The sequence below is a fragment of the Mya arenaria genome, chromosome 8 (assembly GCF_026914265.1).
Source record: "Mya arenaria isolate MELC-2E11 chromosome 8, ASM2691426v1".
Classification (NCBI taxonomy): Eukaryota; Metazoa; Mollusca; class Bivalvia; order Myida; family Myidae; genus Mya; species Mya arenaria.
The window spans coordinates 28,486,194-28,507,506 of record NC_069129.1 but is presented as its reverse complement, the minus strand read 5'-3'; the positions used below and the strand labels follow the sequence as shown (position 1 = coordinate 28,507,506).

The 21,313-nt window shown below is 32.9% G+C and overlaps 1 protein-coding gene across 13 annotated transcripts in view; it reads right to left on the bottom strand.

Moving 5' to 3' along the window:
- Nucleotides 1-21,313, bottom strand: part of LOC128243890 (small conductance calcium-activated potassium channel protein 2-like) — a 122,410-nt gene that overhangs the window by 49,625 nt on the left and 51,472 nt on the right. The window contains exon 1 of one of the 13 annotated variants that reach the window (XM_052961881.1): nt 21,034-21,076. The exons of 10 other annotated variants lie outside the window; for them this stretch is intronic. In XM_052961881.1, the coding sequence (XP_052817841.1) occupies nt 21,034-21,042 (9 nt within the window). In that variant the 5' untranslated portion in view covers nt 21,043-21,076. Of the gene's footprint in view, nt 1-9,102; nt 9,160-19,235; nt 19,255-21,033; nt 21,077-21,313 lie in introns of those variants that run through there. 2 more of the 13 variants (XM_052961890.1, XM_052961891.1) reach the window with 2 other exon arrangements.

The window sequence follows — 21,313 nt, the reverse complement described above, 5'->3', positions numbered from 1 at the left end:
AAGCTACTAATTAAAAAGCAAGGAATATGTAGTCATGGAATCGCTCTATGGATTATGACGAATGATATGCGATGATAGCAAACGCATTTACTTATTGACCTTTTTGAAAGAAAGCATGCTTTTTTTTTAGTTTATTCTATTCATAACGAAGACTTGAATCCCTCAAAAAGATGAATAGCATGTATTTAATAGATGAGCGTCATGGAGCGAGCATCGAGGCTTGTCGTTATTTTTGCCAAGTCATATAAATATTATTTAGCTAAAAATCCTGCTTATCTTTAGAATATTGTGTTAATTTCAGAGGCCCATTACAGTACAGAAATTAAGTCGTAATTTCGTTAATCTCAAATCTGTAAAAACTTAGCGAATGGCAACACATTGGCTTTTTTGATTTCCTTAACTTTGTGTAAATTTGAATACTGGATAACGTTCCATTCAGACAAAATAGTTTGTAGCAAAATAATGAAAGTATGACACTTGATCATGTCACGACTAAAATCGACTTAGAACTTTATTGCAAAACATAAAATAATCGACTACCAATTGAAGTTGGAATCATGCATAGTATAGAGTTAAATAAAAGAAAATTTTAACGTTCTGATAAAAACTGTATTTGTGATTAATCTCACAATTAACTTGAATGTAACTATGAAGCTGAATACTGAAAAATCAATAATGACAATTCCATCGACCTCAAACAGTTTCAAAATTTAAAAATAAATATTACAGATAAAACCTGATGAAAATAATTTAAATTCATAACATTGTGTTAATTCTTGAAGCATGTTTGTTGATAAATTTAGTTTGAGAAATAACATGATGTCCTCTTCCATTAGTACCGTTTGTTTCACTTTATGTATAATGTTTCAGTAAGGTGCTGTATGTCATTATCTACATGTACTACAAACCAAAGCTTAGAAAACAATGAATATATAAAACTTTTTGTTATTTATTTTTATGTTTAGTATATATAATCTTTGCAATTCCCTAAATATATGTTCTCATTGATTTCTGCCATGTATTTGTGACATGAATTCTGTTGAATAAACCTAAAATATCTAAAACATTCTACTCCCATTTCCGTCGTCTTTAAATTCTAGAATAAATCAATACATTAAACTCACACAATAAAACATGTTCAGATCATATTCAAACACTGACCGTACCACTACTGTTTTTTTCTAATTTCCTGACCAATGTACCGTGTTTAAGAACGTCTCCATAATTGGGGCGGAAATTTCATTATTTAGTGGGAAGTGCTCATTGCGGAATTAGCCCTGAAAAGGCTCGATTTGTTAGACATAAAATCGATCAGCGATTTACAGATTGGGTTAATTTTGTCACCGTTAATACTGCCATTTTGTCTGGTATATCAATGAAATTAACTCGAACTCTTCAGCGAACCGTACATAATATAGTCTGAGAAATTAATGAATTAACTCGATTAAGTTAGTCGGTAGTAAATGTATAATTAGGTTGTTTTGTACCTTTATAAGTTCTTTCCTACCCATTTAATCTGATAAGAGCCATGTTTGGGCTTGATTTTACAGATTATTGTATAGAAAGAAGTGAAATTTAATTCGAGAAAAAAAAACATGTACTTTCCCCGTGCCAACAAATGAATCACGTCTGATGATTTTTAAAAAATAGAGACTATTTTCGAACCAATACGGAAATTGACGAGATTTTGCGACTGCCATGTGTCTAAACTCTGTGTTCATTAACCATTCCCAGGTTGGCATCAGATAATACCTTTACCAATGAGAACCACAAAAGACGACCTTTCTTTCTTTTTTCCATTTACAAACGCAATACAAATTGCCATGACAAGCCCTAGGAAAGACTTAAACTAAGACCCTTTTTAGATAAAGGCCTAACAGCAACTAAACGAGGAACATAAAACGTCACAAATAATTTAAACTGACAGTGTCTGCAAACGCATCAAAATATATTTGTATATAAAATATAGATGCTCTGTGTGCGCTGCAGTTCACTATCGGCGCCTTTTCCCGATGTAATAAGCGCATAGTATGATATGCTATTAAATTAGCTTTATTATTTGACGATCAAAATTACTTAACGGGTATGAAAAACGGAATGGGCATTCTAGCACACCGGATAGGCATTTCCGGTGACGTCAGCCGTGCTGGAAAACTCCATCTGGCATCCCACATGCCAGATGAGTCACGCGCTATGACGTAATATTTTCAATTCCTTTTATAATACACTTTATGTAATCATATTTATGAGATTTAGATAGATGAGTTCCATTAACATTAACTTTACAAAAATGTACTTTCATAAACAAAACAAAATTACCCTTAAAAGACGTGATATTAAAGGAACTTATTGACGTATGCAGTGAATACAAATTACTGCGCGTCATGACGTCAGTAAACATCCTCGCACGCGCATTTTGGTGATATGTACAAAAATGCGCTTTTTATGTATTTTCTTCACAAAAAATGTAATTTAATTTGTGCTAGAAAAATATCTATCATGTGTGTCCGTTCCGGATAGAAAAATCTGACCCTCGGGCACGCTGCGTTGCCGGTAACGAGGCTTGCCGAGCAGGTGCCCTCGGGTCGGATTTTTCTATCCGGAACGGGAACACATGACAGATATTATTAATCTTGCGTAAATGAAACACTAACAGAAAGAACTTTGGACTGATCAATTCCATATGGAAATTTAATATGTGGCTGTCAATTCCGGGAAATTATTTGCAATCTTATTCCGATTTGTGATCACTCATCTTTCCCTCTATAAATAGTATTACTTCAATGGCCTTTCAATTATTTTAACGCGTACCAGTGTACGGCGGTTATTTCTCGATTATTCTTGTTTTCTTGTTTGTTTAAGTATGTTAGCCAGAGTAAACGATCTGTATTGACACATTCACATAAGCTATTCTGGTCTCAAAAAGGAAACGTAAGACGTTTAGGTGCTTTAAACCTTGTTTTTTTGTCTTGGTGACCAATTGCATTGTCCAGCCATTATTAAACACTTCTACAACTATAATGTACCAATGGGAATCAAAACCTTAACAACAGAAAGTGGCAACCAGTAAGGAAACATGTGAGTATTGGGAGGTGCACAGTATGGACGTGGAATTGCACGTCAATATTGGCCCTGTTCATGATTTATAATGAATGAAGAGAAAAGGATGACAATTACTCTGCGTATCTAGATTGCAAGATCTTTAATTGAAACATTTTCATAAAAGTTTATTAAAAATTTCATAACCTTACAAATATATCATACAATATAGCATATCTGCTTTAGAACATATAGAAGTTCTGTAAATAAGGATAACCCATTATTAATCTGAATTATTTAAATCCGGGCTTAACCGTTGTTTCATTTTTAATTAGTTATAATAATGGCTGATTTGAACTTTTCCAGCATCAAAGTTTATTTCCTAATATTTTGACTAGAATTAATGATTTGTTTATTGTCTTAAGTTACAGGCAGCTTGAAACGTCTTCAGAATAACTATAGATTCTTTTTCTGAACAACTGTGATATAAATAAAAATAATGAAAGGCTTGAAAGAACTACACTATACTTAACAAAAATACGCCAGATAAAATAATGTTGATGTCACAAAATCAATTTTTACTATGTCCCCACAAGCAATGTCGAGAGCCGAAAGACTCATCGTTGAATGACCGATCATCTCAAAAACTTCAAAGAAGCAACGAGTACTCTATTTAAATAAAAATGAGAATACTTATAAGTATGAAGTAGGTAAAAACTGAATGATATTTGTTTTCTTCATGAAGTTAAAGTAAACAAGAGCAATAGTACTCGCATGAAAAGGACGAACTCTAGAATAAGTATTACATTCATTAGAGGGACATAACTATGATGGTACTGATTCAATATAGACAATACTTGAGAATGCCCCACAACAACATGTTAATGCGTATTATAGAGTTAGTTCTACTATTTTTGTCAATTTGTTATAAAGAATGTATGTTTATGCAAATTTTATTTTTTGGATGACGAAATAAAGTGAAGTTAATCATTAGGAGTGTTACCAAAAGCTGGAACCCTTCAGAAAATTTTAATATTTACTCAAATATCGTTTTTTTTTTCATTGGTTGACATTATCACGTGGTGTTATCAATGTTTTGTTTAAACGTCAAATTATTCCTTTGTATATCATCTTCGTTTAAGTCCATGGTGCCTAGTGGTAAAGGCTACGGTTGTTTTATTCTTGATTTTACCGGCGTGGATTCGCACCCCTTTAAAAACGGATTACTGTGTATACTTTAATTATATTTCTGCCATCACCAAAGTTAAGTCATACACGCTCCACAAACGTTTTATGAACATATGTAAATTAGTTACATTCGAATGTTTCTGAACAGAATAGTTGTAGTTTATTTTTAATAAATGGGCAATTACTCTTGATTTACTGACCAGATCTAGACGAATCTAGAGCGAGCACCATCCAAGTATGCTTTTACACAAATAACTAAAGTTTAATTTATTTCCGTCGGTAAGTAACATAGTGACGGCTCCGAACAGATAAATTTAAGCTGTTTTCATGTATTAAAGAGCAATAAATCTTATATGCCTGACCCGATTCAAATGAATCGTGCGCATGCACCAGCGCATTATGGTTATACACAGTTGAAAAATGTCCATGAATTCGTCAAATCATTACGTACATAGTAATTGCTCTGGACGGATGAAGAAACGGAAGGACGGACAAAGCAAAATCTATAATCCTCGACCGAAATCTTTCGGCGGGGGATAATAAAATCATAACATCACCTGAAAGATACATTATAAGATTCTAGAAGAGTTATTATTAAAAACACAACAAAAAAGCAAGTTTAGAAGAATCCAAATTAAATCAAGATCAGGAAAAACAAACCAACACCATATAGATAATATACAATCGTATTTCTGAGAAGAAATATGACAGACAACTGCAATAAAATTGATCAATTTGATAATGCAGGGAACCATTTGCACTTGCATCTTTTAACCAGCTAAAGCTGGTATTTGAATTTAAAGACATTCTGCCAAAGGGTTGTCTACACGACTAAGTCAATAAATGAGGCGAAGAGTTAATGTATTTTTAGACTTATGCTGAATTACTGAACCCATAACCCAACCCTTAATCAGGCCAAAATAATTTCTAAAAATAACACAATCGACCTGGCAAACTTTCCTGATTCCGTTTTCCTTTTTCATAAAAAAAATAAAAATATCTTATTATATGCTTTAATGGTTAAAAAATGAGGCTATTGCTGACTAATTATTTCATCAATTCGATAAGGCTTTCGAACAGATTTTTCATAAGATGCAGTTTTCTGACGTGAGGTTTGAATCATAAATATATGTTTTATGACATTATTTTCATATAACATTATTTGGGATTCAATCAAATCGCAAGAATTGTTTCCAAGAGTAATGGTGCAGTTCTTTGCGCTTGATGTTCGATGGAATGCTTTTATGGATCCAAAGTGCAGTGGTTCCGGTGGAGACGTGAAGGTAACTTAAACGCTTAAATCACCTGACATAATAATAACGTGCCAGAAGCACAATATTCAGAGTCATTTGCAATGTGTATGGGAGAAAATTAAATAAAAGACGGTCTCTGTCGAATAATGACAATTCTATTGAAATTGACTATAGCGTTGCACCATTGCCGGTGTTGTTGATAGATTGAGTGTCAATACTGTTGATGTTCATTACTTCTTGAATATTGTAAGATAAGCAATTTTATACCCGTATATTGACAAGGGAATTTGTCATTTTTATACAGAACGACATAACTTGACTTTTATGTTTAAATGTATATTTCTCGCTCACGTGTGTACAAGCATTGAATCTTCTAGAAATAGGTCGAATTATCGGGCATATTTATTTAGTAATTTTATTTGAATAAAACAACAATAATAGCTCTTCGTTTCTAAATCGTTCAATGGGCATAACTCGACAACTATATAACAAGATTCCTGGGACTTTGCAAATGTACTAATTGCCAGTGTGTACACTGGTACCATGATTCGTGTTAACGTTTTTACAAGTAATAATATATGATTTGGTTAATCATTTTGCGCAATACCAACGACTCCATCGACGACGACGATAATAATACTCTTAATATTATTCTGTTAATACAGACAAAGTAAAACAATACTCAGAAAGTACTTACAGATTCGACCGATTTTGACATAATGCAACCTTATAGTTTTGAAGACTAAAACTATCTTCACAGTATTACATTCTCTTTTTCGTACCTTATTCCTAAAAAGTCGTACGCCATACTATCCAGATAGTAACGAAGAAAATGGTTAATTAACTCACTTCTGTACAAAACTGAGATAAGAATTTGTGGACAAACATATTGATAATTAAATATTGTTTGCCTTTTCTGTATATATAAAAGGCAAGACGGCAACACATGTTCAGCTGTTTTAGAAAATAGGATCTCTTAAAGGTTAAATAAGATTAGTGATCGATCTTTTCCAGGGACAAAGCACCTCGATATGAACTTAACTCGTGCTTTCTTCGTATAAATGTTGTAGACATGAATGTCATTTCTATGTGTCATTTTTGAGCGAGCTTGTAAACTAAATATTTTATGCTGAGATTCTTTTGATGTTCGTTTGTTCAATTACTAGTAAATGATGAATATTCGTGATCATTCATCATAACAGTAGCCATCATTTCTGTCAATGTTATTATGCTTTTGCATACAATAACCAGCTTGGATTTCAATAATAACAAACTACTTTATGTGGTGTGCTTGCTCAAGTAGCCCTATGTTTCTTTGTTTTCGCTAATAACCTTTGACATACCAAACAATAGTCTGATATTACATCTTTTCTCTAATTATAATTTAATGCCAACTGGTATGTGCCATTCAGACTGGTATAACAGTCCGCCTACATTTGCCCTCAGGTTGATGTAAAACATTCGTAAAAATCAGAAAGTTTTTAATTTCAGGGAGCAGTCCATTAGTTTATGCCAACTTGGTTGCTTGTGCATAACTATTATATGCAATGTTTTGTCTGGTTACAGTTCCCGTTTGGCCTTTATCCATTTAGCTTTTGAAGAAAACACTTCGACCATACGTTGATATTTTGTATAATTTTCGTTGATTTTATACATATTTTCTCAAGAACCCCCCCCCATCATTTTATGGCATATACCCAGCGCAATTCTTGATAACAATTCAAATTTAACATATTATCACATTTGTGGTAAGTAATTGATATACTATTGACAATTATTTACGTTTCCTTAACTGTTTGTTTTCCAATCAATCTCTGAAGGATCTGGCCTGATTCATTTATTACTGAAAGCATTACACTCTGCGATGGAAGATAAGTATGAACATGCTTGTAAAACAACATGAGACTACTAACCTTCTGTTTGTCCTTCAAACTCTCAGGAGATAGATACATTCTATTTAAACAGATCGTTAAATGTCAATGCGAGAACATAAAATATACTCATAATGAAATGAACATTAACATGCAGAAGTGCCCCTTCCTCATTTTATAATAAAAAGACTTTCGTTTTATGTTTTATGCATATTTCTTACGCATAAATTTAGTTGATTGGCATCTCATTTTACCATCTATAACAGTGTTTAATAACGATTCCTGGGGACAATTATATCATTTTGATAAGGGTATGGATTTCTGATTGCTGAATTGTAAGATGAATGTGCCCGCAAATCACAAGCGCGTTTATAAACGAACCAACATGATTTATGCACAAAACTAATGAAATGTTGGACACAAACACACAAATATTATTTTACAAGTTCAATTATAACAACAAGAGAATCACAGTCGTGTTCCATTACTTGTTTGTTTTTTCTCAGCTGGCCAAAAGTGTGATACTCAAGCTTTCCTCTATTATTACTTTATTATTTGGATAAATTTTCTTTATCGATATTTTATCTATAGTCCTGCGACAGATCATGAATATCTTGCAAGGCGGTACATACAAATGTTTTCGCAATTTTTGGTGGCCTAGAACCTCTTAAATAAGAATGTGATGAATGGCTTGGCGCCACATTTGATATAAAAAGATACTGCGTCTAAGATGCCCCCCCCCATTCAAGTTTCAAATGTACACTATAATAACAAATATGTACGTGGACCTTAATATTTAGTTGGAAGTTATTATTCTATTAGATTTAAAATGAAGGAAATGAATACGTGTGAACAAAATCTACATTAAAAAAGATGATACATATTCAAAATAGTGTCCGCGATATTGCTGCATTATGTTATCGATCAGCGATTCTCAAATTGTGATATTCTTGTCTTGTTTAAAACTTCGCTTTCCCTGGCAATTCAGGAAATTAATTTGACACGTTATTGTTGCAACGAACCGTACACAAGTCTCTAGTCTCACCAGTGAACGAAGTAGTTAGATTTAGTTATTAGGTAGTTATTAGGTAATGAACGTTTTGTTTGTTTGTTTGTTCCATTTTCGTTATTATGTTTTTCCTCATTTCATGTTAAGTTTGGATAGATTCATGCTAAGAAGAGTTTGAGTTTAGAAACAAAGGGAAAACCGATTTCATACCCCCGTGTGAACCATGGGAAGATGCTATTTTCTATTAAAAATGTTTTTTACAACTTCTCGAACGAATAAGGACACTGCGTTTAGCATGCCTTAACTCGATATTCGCAGACCGATGCATGGCGGATCATATATAACCGCGATAAAAAAGATTCGCACAAGTCAGAAGAACCGTTCATTTTACTCCATAACATGACAATCTTTTGAGCAATACAAAACCATAAATATAATACTCCCTACAAAATCAACCAATGTTATTGCAATTAGGCAATCATTAACTACTAGACATTATCATTATGTTTTCCTTAAACTTTTGCGGGTGTTTAAATATCCGCCTACTGCCACTATGGTATTATTCAGAATGCTACACATAAGGAAGGAAGATCAAAATTAACTTACGGGCATGACAGACGCAACAGCAAATCTTGCCATTCAGTGTCAAAGAGGTAAACATTTGACAAGGCTTTCATGAAAACTTTTCACGGGCCTTTTATGGAATGGAGCTGACTCGAAATATATGTCTTAAACATTTTACCTTAAACTGTGTCCTTTGCAATTGTGTCGAGTCTGAACGTCATCCCAATAAGGTAAACATTTCAATGAAGTTTCATAAATAATCCTGTAAGGGTCGGACATCAGATCTATGGCTCGAATGTTTGATCTTGAACTTCGACCTTCACCTTCAGCTGTCATACCTGCTAAATTGGGCCTGCAAGTCGTGTAAATATGTTTACTTTTACCCGAGATTAGCGAAAACATTCCAGGGTCTTGAGGGAAATGAAGCGGACATTTAATCTTTGGCTTTGACATTTATCTGTCAACTGCAGTGAGTCCGGTAGTGTGGAAAACAGACGGATGGACTTCCGGCCCTATAGAATATGGTACAATACGGGAGATAAATAAACATTTAAAGTGATTTTTTAACTCACAGCTAGTGTCGTTTAAAAAAAACAAACATTGGTCCTGCTTTTGCCTCGTTGATCGATGATATTATTCCGTCGTTGGTGATTAATTGTATATAATGTATTACTCAGGATAAAATCACTTGACTTTAAAATAGCTGAAAGAGTGAAATGAAGAGACAGGAATGTGTAGTTGCACAGTGAAAAATAGAAATGCACTCTTTAAATATAATGTTTGAATTCAAATGTAAGGTTGTGACAGTCACTTACTTTTAATGCTTATATGTATATTAATGCATGAAGGAAAATACATTTTCGATTATAGTAACTCATATTTTCTACACTGCAAAATGTTCAATTTAAACATCTTTTCTTCAAAATATCAGAAATTGATTTGATTTAAACATATTTTATTGCCATTTTTCTTTCAACACACTCGGTATTAACAACAATAATACAGAGTATACAAAAAGCAAATGTGTCAGAAATTCATGATGTCTTTTGATTATGCATAAGAAAAAGAACCGACACAGTATGCTTAAGATTTCTTTTGGCAAATAAGACTGAAACCTTCGAGTATTAATCTTTATATTCTTAAGTAATATGAAAGACCGTTTTATTCTTTTAGTAACCCGATTACATCAATAAGTAGTAATTATTGATTTGGTATTTACATTTATTTAAATTTCCTGACAGCTTTTACATATTCCATAACAAAATCAAACTGAAGTAAAAACTCAAAACTTTAATCCACCCCGGACAAAATCAAGTATACTGATTTCATTTATTAAAGGGAAATTACCTCTGATGGTACTGGAGAAATCTTTACAACATACGTGGATGCAACACCGCACTACATCCCATGTAAGCGTTAATTTCGTCTGTCTATTACTTAAATAGTAATGTGTAGGACTTTTTTCATTAACCTTTTTCATTATCTCATGAGCGCTTATTCTTGTGATAAAATGACCCGATCTAGACAAATCGAATTAAAATAATTTACTTTACATAAGTTTCATTCATTTCTGCCGACGAATAACATGGTGAAAGCTTCGAACAAGTTTAGTTCTTTTGTCATTCGTTAAAGAACGATAATTATTGTGTAAATGACCCATCAAAATGAATCTTGCAGTACACCAGCGCACTTAATTTATACACACTTGAAACATGTTTAGTAGTTACATAGTAATGGTTGCGGACGGACGGATAATTGAACGGACAGCGGGAGGATGGATCCTGGAGCTGTATCCCTTCATCGAAATATTTTAGCGAGGGATTATAATATCAGAAAGGGTCTACAATAGCAGCAAACATGTACAAAGATATTAAGTTTTGTAACAATAAGTTATTGAACTTTGGTTCCTGAATATTTACAAAATTAAATTAAGTTAAATGATACCGATTTCTTGTGGTTTTTCATCTGAAAATAACATTCAAATCAATAACAAGCCATTAAATCGTCTGGATAAATATTTGCCTTGTCTAAATTATAGATTACTAAGAGATATTTATCTGTTTGCATTTCAAAAATATCCTAGCAATACCGCTCGGCATTTTGGAAAACGAACAATAACTGCCCACGTATTTGATTTAATAGACAGTTTGCTAAAGGGCATTCTACACGATTACATCAATAAGTGTCGCAACGAATTCACGTATTCTATTACGCAGAATGACTCAATTCACGGCCCATCCAACGTGCAGGCCGTGATAATGTCTGAAATTAACCCATTATCCAAAATAAACCATAACAGGATGTTTAGAAAAATACAAACAAATATAACCTAGACCTGAGACGACAAATTAATACCATAAAGATAATATATAATCGAATTTCTGCGAAGAAATAGGACAGAAAACTGCAATAAAACTGATCTAATTGATAATGCAGAGACAACGTTTTACATTATTTTGCATCAATTTAATCAATTAAATTAGAAACTTGGTGCATCATTAGATTAAACTATAATGGTATGCATGTTAAGTTGTTCAATAACTTAAAAAAAGTTAACTTTGCTATAATTATAGAACACTTATCGGTCTTTAGTTGTTTTCTAAATATCTCAGCAATATCGCACAGTCTTTTGGATAGCACACATTAAATGCCCACGTATCTTATTTAATAGACATTCTGCCAAAGACCTGCCTACACGACTACGTCAATAAATGTCGCGACGATTTCATGTATTTTTAGACTTATGCTAAATGACTCATGACATGACCCTAACCCCCTATTCACGCCGAAATACATTTTCTTAAACTAAGCAAATCACGTGACCGTAACTCAGCAAATGTGTGATTATACTCATTTCAACTTTCCTGATTACGTTTTCTTTTTTCACCCCAAAAAATAAGTTAAAATGTATTTGATTACATGCTTTAATGGTAAAAGATTGAGATATTTTGATGGCATAACTTTATCATGTTGTTCTGGCTTAAATACAAAACTTTGATTAGTTGCATTAAAACATTTCTACATATATTATTTCTGACGTGAGATCGGAATCATTAATGGATCATTTATGACAATATGTTCATATTACAGCATTTGGAATTCATTCAAATCGCAAGTTTTGTTTCCTAGAAAAATGGTGATGTCCTTTGCGTTTGATACTCTATGAAATGAATGTTTTTATACATCTAAAGTACAAAGGTTCCGGTGGATAAGTCAAGGTTAATTAAAAGCCCAAATGACCTTTAATAATGATAATAAACGTGCCAGAAGCACAATATCCACAATAGTATGAGCGAAAATTAAATAAACAAGAGCTGTCGTAAGACAGCCCGCTCGACTTCGCCGCTTTGACTTAGGAGTGAATACAATAACAATGTAATATTACCAAGTTTGGTTTATTTATGTCAAACCTAACTAAAATTATTCAATACATAAGGTGACTTTGATGCTGCCCTCCCACCACCCGAAAAATGACGCAAGTCATTCAAATAACTTGATTTCCCATTATGAAAATGTGGTAAAGAAAATACAGATATGCCTTTGAAAAGAAATTAAATAGAATTAAAAAAAATAAAAATAAAAAAGTTCAAGGGCCATATAGTATAACCCTCCTTGTTTTCCCTTTGTAAAAAAAACGGGTTAACAATGTAAAACTGCCTGTCATAAGAAATTAAAAAATAAATATTCACGGGACATAATTTGTATTTAGGGTTAAAATAGAGTTATATTTCTTTTTGTAAGATGGTCGTAAATAATTTTGAATTTTATTGAATGTGCATTGAATGAAAGGTATCGAAGTTTTTTTTATTAAAATCCCAACTTGCCCTTAACTTTTATCTGCCTAAAACTGTAACCTAAGTCAATCCGGGGCCATAACTTGTATTAAGGATAATATGGAGTGATGTAACCTCATTGTGTTATGGTCCTGAACAACTGTATGAAGTATTAAGTCAATTGAACAAAGAAGTTATTTATATAAATATCCATGCAAAGTCGAACTCCATGCTATCCAGATAATAATGAAGAAAATGGTTAATTAACTCACTTCTGTACAAAACTGAGATAATAATTGTGGACGAACATATTGATAATTAAATATTGTTTGCCATTTTGTATGTATAAAAGGCAAGACGGCAACACATGTTCAGCTGTCTTAGAAAATAGGATCTTTTGAAGGCTAAATAAGATTAGGGATCGATCTTTTCCAGGGACAATGTACTTCGATGTGAACTTAACGCATGCTTTCTTCGCATAAATGTTGTAGACATGAATATCATTTCTCTTAGTTATATTTAGAGTGAGCTCGTAAACATCATTTTTTTTACGCGAAGATTCTTTTGTTGTCCGTTTTTTCAATCACTAGAAATGGATATTCGTGATCATTCATCATAACAGTGTCCACCATTTCTGTCAATGTTATTATGCTTTTGCATTCAATAATAACAAACTACTTCATGTAGTGTGCTTGCTCAAGTATCCCTCTGATTCTTTGTTTTCGCTAATAATCTTTGACATACCAAACAATGCTATAGTCTGATATTATATATTTTATCAAATTATATGTGTGTGGCAACTGTCATGTGTAATTCAGATATATAGTTTATAAATAATATAATAATCCGCCTACATCTGCTCTGGTTACAGTTCCCGTTTGGCCTTTATCCATATAGCTTTTGAAGAAAACACTACCGCCCATACGTGCTTGTTGATATTGTGTCAAGAAAGAAAACATTCTTTTATGGTATATACCCAGCGCAAGTCCTGATAACAATTCAAAATTAAACATATCATCGCATTTGTGGTAAGTAATAAATATATTAGTGACAATTATTTACGATTCTTAAATTGTTTGTTTTCAAATCAATCTCTGAAGGACTTGGCCTGAATCATTCATTACTGAAAACATTACATTCTGCGGTGGAAGGTAAGCATGAAAATGCTTGCAAAACAGCATGAGACTACTAACCTGCTGTTTGTCCTTCAGATACTCAGGAGACAAATAACTTTGAATTCTTTGAACAGATCGTTAAAGGTCGATGCGAGGACATTAAATGAACTCATAATGAGATGAACATTGACTTGCAGAAGTGCCCCTTGATGAATTTGTAACAACCTACTTTGGTTTTATGTTTTATGCATGTTTCTAACCCATAAATCTAGTTGATTGTCATCCCATGTCACCATCAATAACAGACTTTAATATCGATGCTTGATGACCATACATCATTTTGATGAGGGTATGGCTTACTGATTGCTGAATTGTAAGATGAATGTGACCGCAAATCACAAGCGCGTTTATAAACGAACCAACACGGTTTATGCACAATATTTATGCAAAAAGCTACAAAAACATGCTCAGTAGCAACAAGTTTAAACATATAGTTGGACACAAACACACAGATTCTTTTCTGCATGTTCGATTATAACAACAACAGAATCACAGTGGTATTCCAATACTCGTTCTTTTTCTCAGCTGGCCAAAAAATCTGATATTCTAGTTTTCTGCTATTATTACTCTATTATTTTGATAAATTTGCTTCATCGATACTGTATCTATAATTCGGCAACAGAAGTCGACAACCTTGCATGGCGGTACATAGATTTTTTTTGCATATTTTGCTGGCCTAGAACCTCTTATATAATAATGTGATTAATGGCTTGGTGCCACATTTCATAAAAATATATATTCAAAATTGCTCCCCCCACCCACTCCCCCCACTTAATTTCAAATGTACACTATAATAACAAATATGCACATGGACCTTGATATTTTGTTGGAAGTCATTATTGTATTAGTTTTAAAATGAAGGAAATATATATATGTAACCATAATCTACAACATAACAGATGATATATATTAAAAAAAGTGTCCACGATGCTGCATTATGTTATCGATCAGCGATCCTCAGATTGTGATATTCTTGTCTTGTTTAAAACTTCGCTTTTCCCTGGCAAATCAGGAAATGAATTTAAATAAAAAGCACGTTTCTGTTGCAACGAACCGTACAAAATAAAGTCTCAGAAGTTAACGAAGTAGTTAGATTTAATAAGTCGGTAATGAACGTGTTTTTAGTTTGGACTTTGAACCATTTTCGTTAATATGTTCATCCTAACTTAAGATAAGATCTACATGTTAAGTTTGGATGGATTCATGCTAAGAATGGTGTGAGTTTTTAAAGAAATGGGAAAACCGATATTTTATACCCTGGTGCGTACCATTGGAGGACGCTATTTTTTATTAAAGATGTTTTTAACATCTTCTCGAACTAATACTGAAACTGCGATTAGCGTGCCTTAACCCGGTTTTCGCTGACCGATGCATGGCGGATCATATATAACCGCGAAAAAAAGAGAATCGTACAAAACAGAATGTCCGTTCTTTTATTCGATGACATTGACAAACTTTTCAGCAATACAAAACCATAAATAGAATACACCCTACAATTTTAGCTGATGTAATTGCAGTTAGGCAATCATTAAGTACTAGACCGTATCGTTTTGTTTTCCTTTAACTTTTGGGGGTGTTTATATGTCCGCCTACTGCCACTCATCCGATACATACTCTTTACGTAAGATATTTCGTTCACAGCATGTTAGCCGATGGGATTATATTCTAAGTCAGTTAGATGGCATGAACTAATAGCTTAATGATTTAGAATCTACTTCATGCGATCTAACAAGTATATAGTTGAAACCGATATGTAATTTCAAATATGTTATTATGGTATTATTCAGCATGCTACACATAAAGAAGGACGATCAAATTGGTTTACGGGAATTAGAGACGAAACAGAAAATCTTGCAATTCTGTGTCAAGATGAAAAAAGAATGCGATTTGGACAGATCAATTCAATAGGGAAACTTGGTTTGTTGCTGTCAATTCCTGTCAATTATTGGCAATCTTATTCTGATTAGTGTTTTCCAGTTCCTTTTCCTGATAAATAGAATTGCTGTAATGTCCTTTGAATTATTTTGAACACGTATCGGTACAAGTCGGTTATTTGTCGGTAATTTTTGTTCATGTCTGCAAATGTGAATGAACTGTAGTGTCACATTTCAGAAGCTATTTTTGGTCGAAAAAAAGAAGACATAAATTGATAAGGTGTTGTTCGTTTACGTTAATTTGTCAATTAAAATTTTAAAATAACTAGACGGTTGTTTATTGGTACAAAACACATGCTTTCCCCCAGCTTGTCTCAATTCTGACTGATGACAATTGAAGTTTGGAGATATGAGCGGATTGTGAATGTTGTGACGGTGATTTGAGTTATTGAAATCTTTGAGGGCTTGTAATTTTCATATTATTGGCTCTGGACAGGCCAATCATTTATTTTTTTGCTATTTTAAGGGCTTGTGTTATTGACTTGAAAAGATAAAACTGATGTGTGCGCAACTGCAATTTAATTGTATAACCTTCACATAAAGGTGATTATTCTATGAATACAATAGTGGTACCTCCAAACGGACACATTTTACCTTTCTTCATTCATTAAAGAGCGACATTTATTTGTACTCTAACTCGATTCACTACCAGATGTATGAATGAGCATATATGCGGTTGTGAGTATGTGATCAAAAGGTCACCATTAATCAGGGCTGTTATCAAATATTGGTCTTAATTCATTCTTAAAAAGATGAAGCTTATTGGATTGCTCGATATAGATATCGTACTTACACAGTAAATTGAGTCAAAGATGTGTGACCGTAAGATTGACTTATGTAACATATTGAATACCATTACTGACTTGAATATGTGTGTTTGCTGCATAATCGTATCATGTATTAAATATTAATTTCTGCACTAAAACATAAAATCAAAGGACTGTAGGTCCTGTGAGGTGCAGAAATAGTGTGCATATTGACGTGTGAAACTTTGCATTGTGTATAGAAGAGAGTGCGTTTGATAGTGTTATTTTTTGGCTGGTCAGTAGTCGAATGACTAGGTGAACATTCGAGGGGTGAATGCGAAAATGTTTTAAGTGACATTTAATAAAGAAGATGTTCACCCCTCGACATAGAAACTGAATTATAGAATATATATGATCGATGTGGCTTCGTTAAGATTGAACTCAGTAGCATGATCTGATGGCTAGCACTTATTAACTTACATAATGCATTATATGCTCAGAACATTCTTGACATGAATACCCGGTGATTACTGACCGGTCCATAGCGGTAACACTGATAAACATCTGATAAGTCCGCTTAAGCTGAGAATCACAATATACAGATTTTTTTTTCCTTTTACTTAACAGGGACAGACGTATATGATATTAAATTGGTTACATGATGGTATTTCTACATGTAATACTGAAAAAGGGACGTTCAACATTAAAATACCAGCAAACAGACGCAATTGTTATTTTTGTGTAGATTAGTTTTGTTCATTAATGTTTGACTGCAAGGATGAATGAACTGTAGTGACAAATTTCAGAAGTTTTTTTTTGGTGACAAAAATGAAGACGGAAATTGTCTCATTAAAATCCGTCAAACGGAGGGGACAAGAAATCTATGGATCGAATCTGTAACCTTTAGATATTGAGCGGACACGAATGAGTAGAAAATAGTCGGATGAACATCCGGCCTTATAAAATATAGTATAGTACGGCAGAGAGATGATCATTTAAAGTGATTTTGAACTAACAGCGAGCGTCGTTTTAAAAAGACACTTGTCCCACTTTGTCTCGTTGATCGATTGTTTTATCCCGCCGTTCGTGATCAATTTTATATAATGTTTCACCAAGGATTAAATCACTTGGATTTTTAAATAGCGAAAAGAAAGCGGCAACGAGCAAAGAAAAGAAATGAGTATGGAGTTGTACTGTATAAAATAGAAATTTATTCTTTAAATATAATGTTTTAATTCAAATGTTAGTTTGTGACAGTCCTTTATTGACTTATAATGCTAATATGCATGTAAATGCATGAAGGAAAGTACTTATTCGGTTACAGTTAATCATATTTCCTACGCTGCAAAATGTTCAATTAACACGTATTTCCCGCAAGATCCTCAGAATTTCAGACCCTTAAGAATACACATAAATATAAGTAAATTATGTTGGCTTTTAAATATTTATTTGTAAAGGGAAATTAACTACAATGCATGCTTAAGAAGGTTTTGCAATTAAGATTTAACCCCTTAAGTAATATTCCAAATAGTATAAGATCATCTTAAAGACCTTGTTATCCTTTAAGTTACTAAAATGGTCTATTTGATATTTTCTAGCATTAATATTTCTTAACAGCTTTTTAAATAGACATAATAATTTGTTAATATAATTACATGTTCCACCATAAAATCAAACTGAAGTATCAGTCATAACTTTAATCAATCCCTACGAGCAATGTCGAGAATTGATATTCCCCCGGGAAAGCACTTTCAAAAAACAAGTATACTGATTTCATTCATTAAAGGAAAATAAACTCTGATGGTAGTGGATTAATTTAGACAACACATTTGTATGCACCACCGCAATATGGTTATACACCCTTCACAGAAGTGTTACTTACGTCTGTCAATTACTAGTAATGGCAGATTTAAGTGTTTTTGATTATTATTTTAAGGGCGCTATTACTCGTGCTACTAATCCGATCTAAACATATCTCTTTTTAATTATACAGTCTTCACATCAGTGTCATTCGATAATGTTGATGAATAACACAATGATGGCTCCAAACGTACGCATTAAAAGTTTTGTCGTTTATTAAAGAGCGATAATTATGTTGTAACTGAGCCCATCAAGCTGAATTGTGCAGCACACCAGCGCACTACGGTTATACACACTTGACACATGTTTCATTTATTTATTTAAACAGTAGTTATATAGTAGTTGTGGCCGGACAGAAATTGGACCGGAAAGACAGAAGTATGGTCAAAGCTGTATTCTTATTATTTATTCTTATTCGTATCGAAATATTTCGGCGGGTGATTATAATTGCAGAAAGCTTCTTACATAGCAGCAAACATGCACAGAGATATTCAGTTCTGTAACAGAACTTTGGTGCGTGAATTTCAACAAAATTATTTCTGTAAAATTATATCGATTTGTTGTTGTTTTTCATTTGAATATAACATTCATATCAATACGCTATTAAACCGTCTGGATAAATATCTGCCTTGTCTAAATTATAGATAACTAAAAGATATTTATCTGTTTGCATTTCAAAAATATCCTAGCAATACTGCTCGGCAGTTTGGAAAACGAACAGTAACTGCCCACGTATTTGATTTAACAGACAGTTTGCTAAAGGGCATTCTACACAATTACATCAATAAGTGTCTCCACGAATTCACGTATTCTATAAACTTACGCAGAATGACTCAATTCACGGAACATCCAACTGCAGGCCTTGATATTGTCTGCAAATAACCCATCATCCAAAATAAACCATAACAGGATGTTTAGAGGAATCCAAACAAATTAAACCAAGACCTGAGACAACAAATACCATAAAGATAATATATAATCGAATTTCTGCGAAGAAATAGGGAAGAAAACTGCAATAAAACTGATCAAATTGATAATGCAGAGACAACGTTTTACATTAGTTTGCATCAATTAAACGAATTAAAATAGCAATTTGGTGCATCATTCGATTAAATTATTATGGGTATGAATGTTAATGGGTTCTGTAACTTAAAATGAAAGTTACCTTTGCTTTAATTATAGAAAACTAATTGATCTTTAGTTGTTTGCATCTCTAAATATCCCAGCAATATTGCTCGTTCTTTTGGAAAACACACATTAAATGCCCACGTGTCTTATTTAAAAGGCATTCTGCCAAAAACCTGCCTACACGACTACGTCAATAAATGTCGAGACGAATTCATGTATTTTTAGACTTATGCTGAATGACTCAACACATGACCCTAACCTCTATTCACGCCGAAATAATTGTTCTTAAACTAACCAAATTGTCCAAGGAAATCACGTGACCGTCACTCAGCAAATGTGTGATTATGCTCATTTCAACTTTCCTGATTCCTTTTTCACCCTCCCCCCCCCCCCAAAAAAAAAGTTAAAATGTATCTGATTACATGCTTTAATAGAAAATGATTGAGATGTTTTAATGACATAACTTTATTATCTCGTTCTGGCTTTAAAACAAATCTTTGATGAGTTGCATTAAAACTTTTCTACAGACATTATTTCTGACGGGAGATCGGAATCATTAATGGGTAATTTATGACAATATGTTCATATTACATCATTTGAGATTCAGTCAAATCGCAAGTTTTGTTTCCTAGAAGAATGGTGAAGTGCTTTGCGTTTGATACTCTATGAAATGAATGTTTTATACATTTAAAGTACAAAGGTTCCGGTGGATAAGTCAAAAATCCCAAATGACCTTTAATAATAATAAACTTGCCAGAAGCACAATATCCAGAAGCATTATAATTACAAATAGTATGGGAGAAAATCAAATAAAAAATCGTCTGCGTCGAATAATGAAATAATGAAATAATATTGAAATTGACTATTCCGTTGCACCTTTGACGTTGCTGTTGATGTTAGTGAACCAATACATTTGATAATTATTTGTTTTCGAATGTTGTAATATACGCAATTTTAAACCCATATGTTGAAAAGGGAATGAATGTAAATAAAAACAAATTAATACTACATGACTGAAATTCTTTGATTAAATGTATATTTCTCATTCATGTGTGTTCAAGCCTTGAATCTACTAGAAATAGGTCGAATTATCAGGCATATCTATTTTGTAATTTTATTTAAAAAAAAAAAACAAAAAAAAAACAATAGCTCTTTCGGTTGTAAATAGGTCAAGGTGCATGACTCGACAATTATATAGCAAGATTTATTGGACTTTGCAAATGTACTTATTGCCAGAGTGTACACTGGTATCAAGATTCATGTACGTTTTAACAAGTTATAAGATATAATCAGGTTAATTATTTTGCGCAATACCAACGACTCCACCGACGACGACGATACACATACTCTGACTATTTATTCTGTCAATACAGACAAAGTAAAACAACACTAAGAAAGTATTTACAGATTCGCCCGATTTTGACATAATGCAACCTTATAGTTTTCAAGACTAAAACTATCTTCACTGGTTTACAATTTTCCTTTTTTCGTACCTTATTCATGCAAAGTTGTACTCCATACTATCCAGACATTAACGAAGAAAATGGTTAATTTACTCACTTCTGTACAAAACTAAAGTAAGAATTTGTGGACAAACATATTGATAATTAAATATTGTTTGCCATTTCTGTATATATAAAAGGCAAGACGGCAACACATGTTCAGCTGTCTTAGAAAATAGGATCTCTTAAAGGTTAAATAAGATTAGGGATCGATCTTTTTCAGGGACAATGCACTTCGATGTGAACTTAACGCATGCTTTCTTCGTATAAA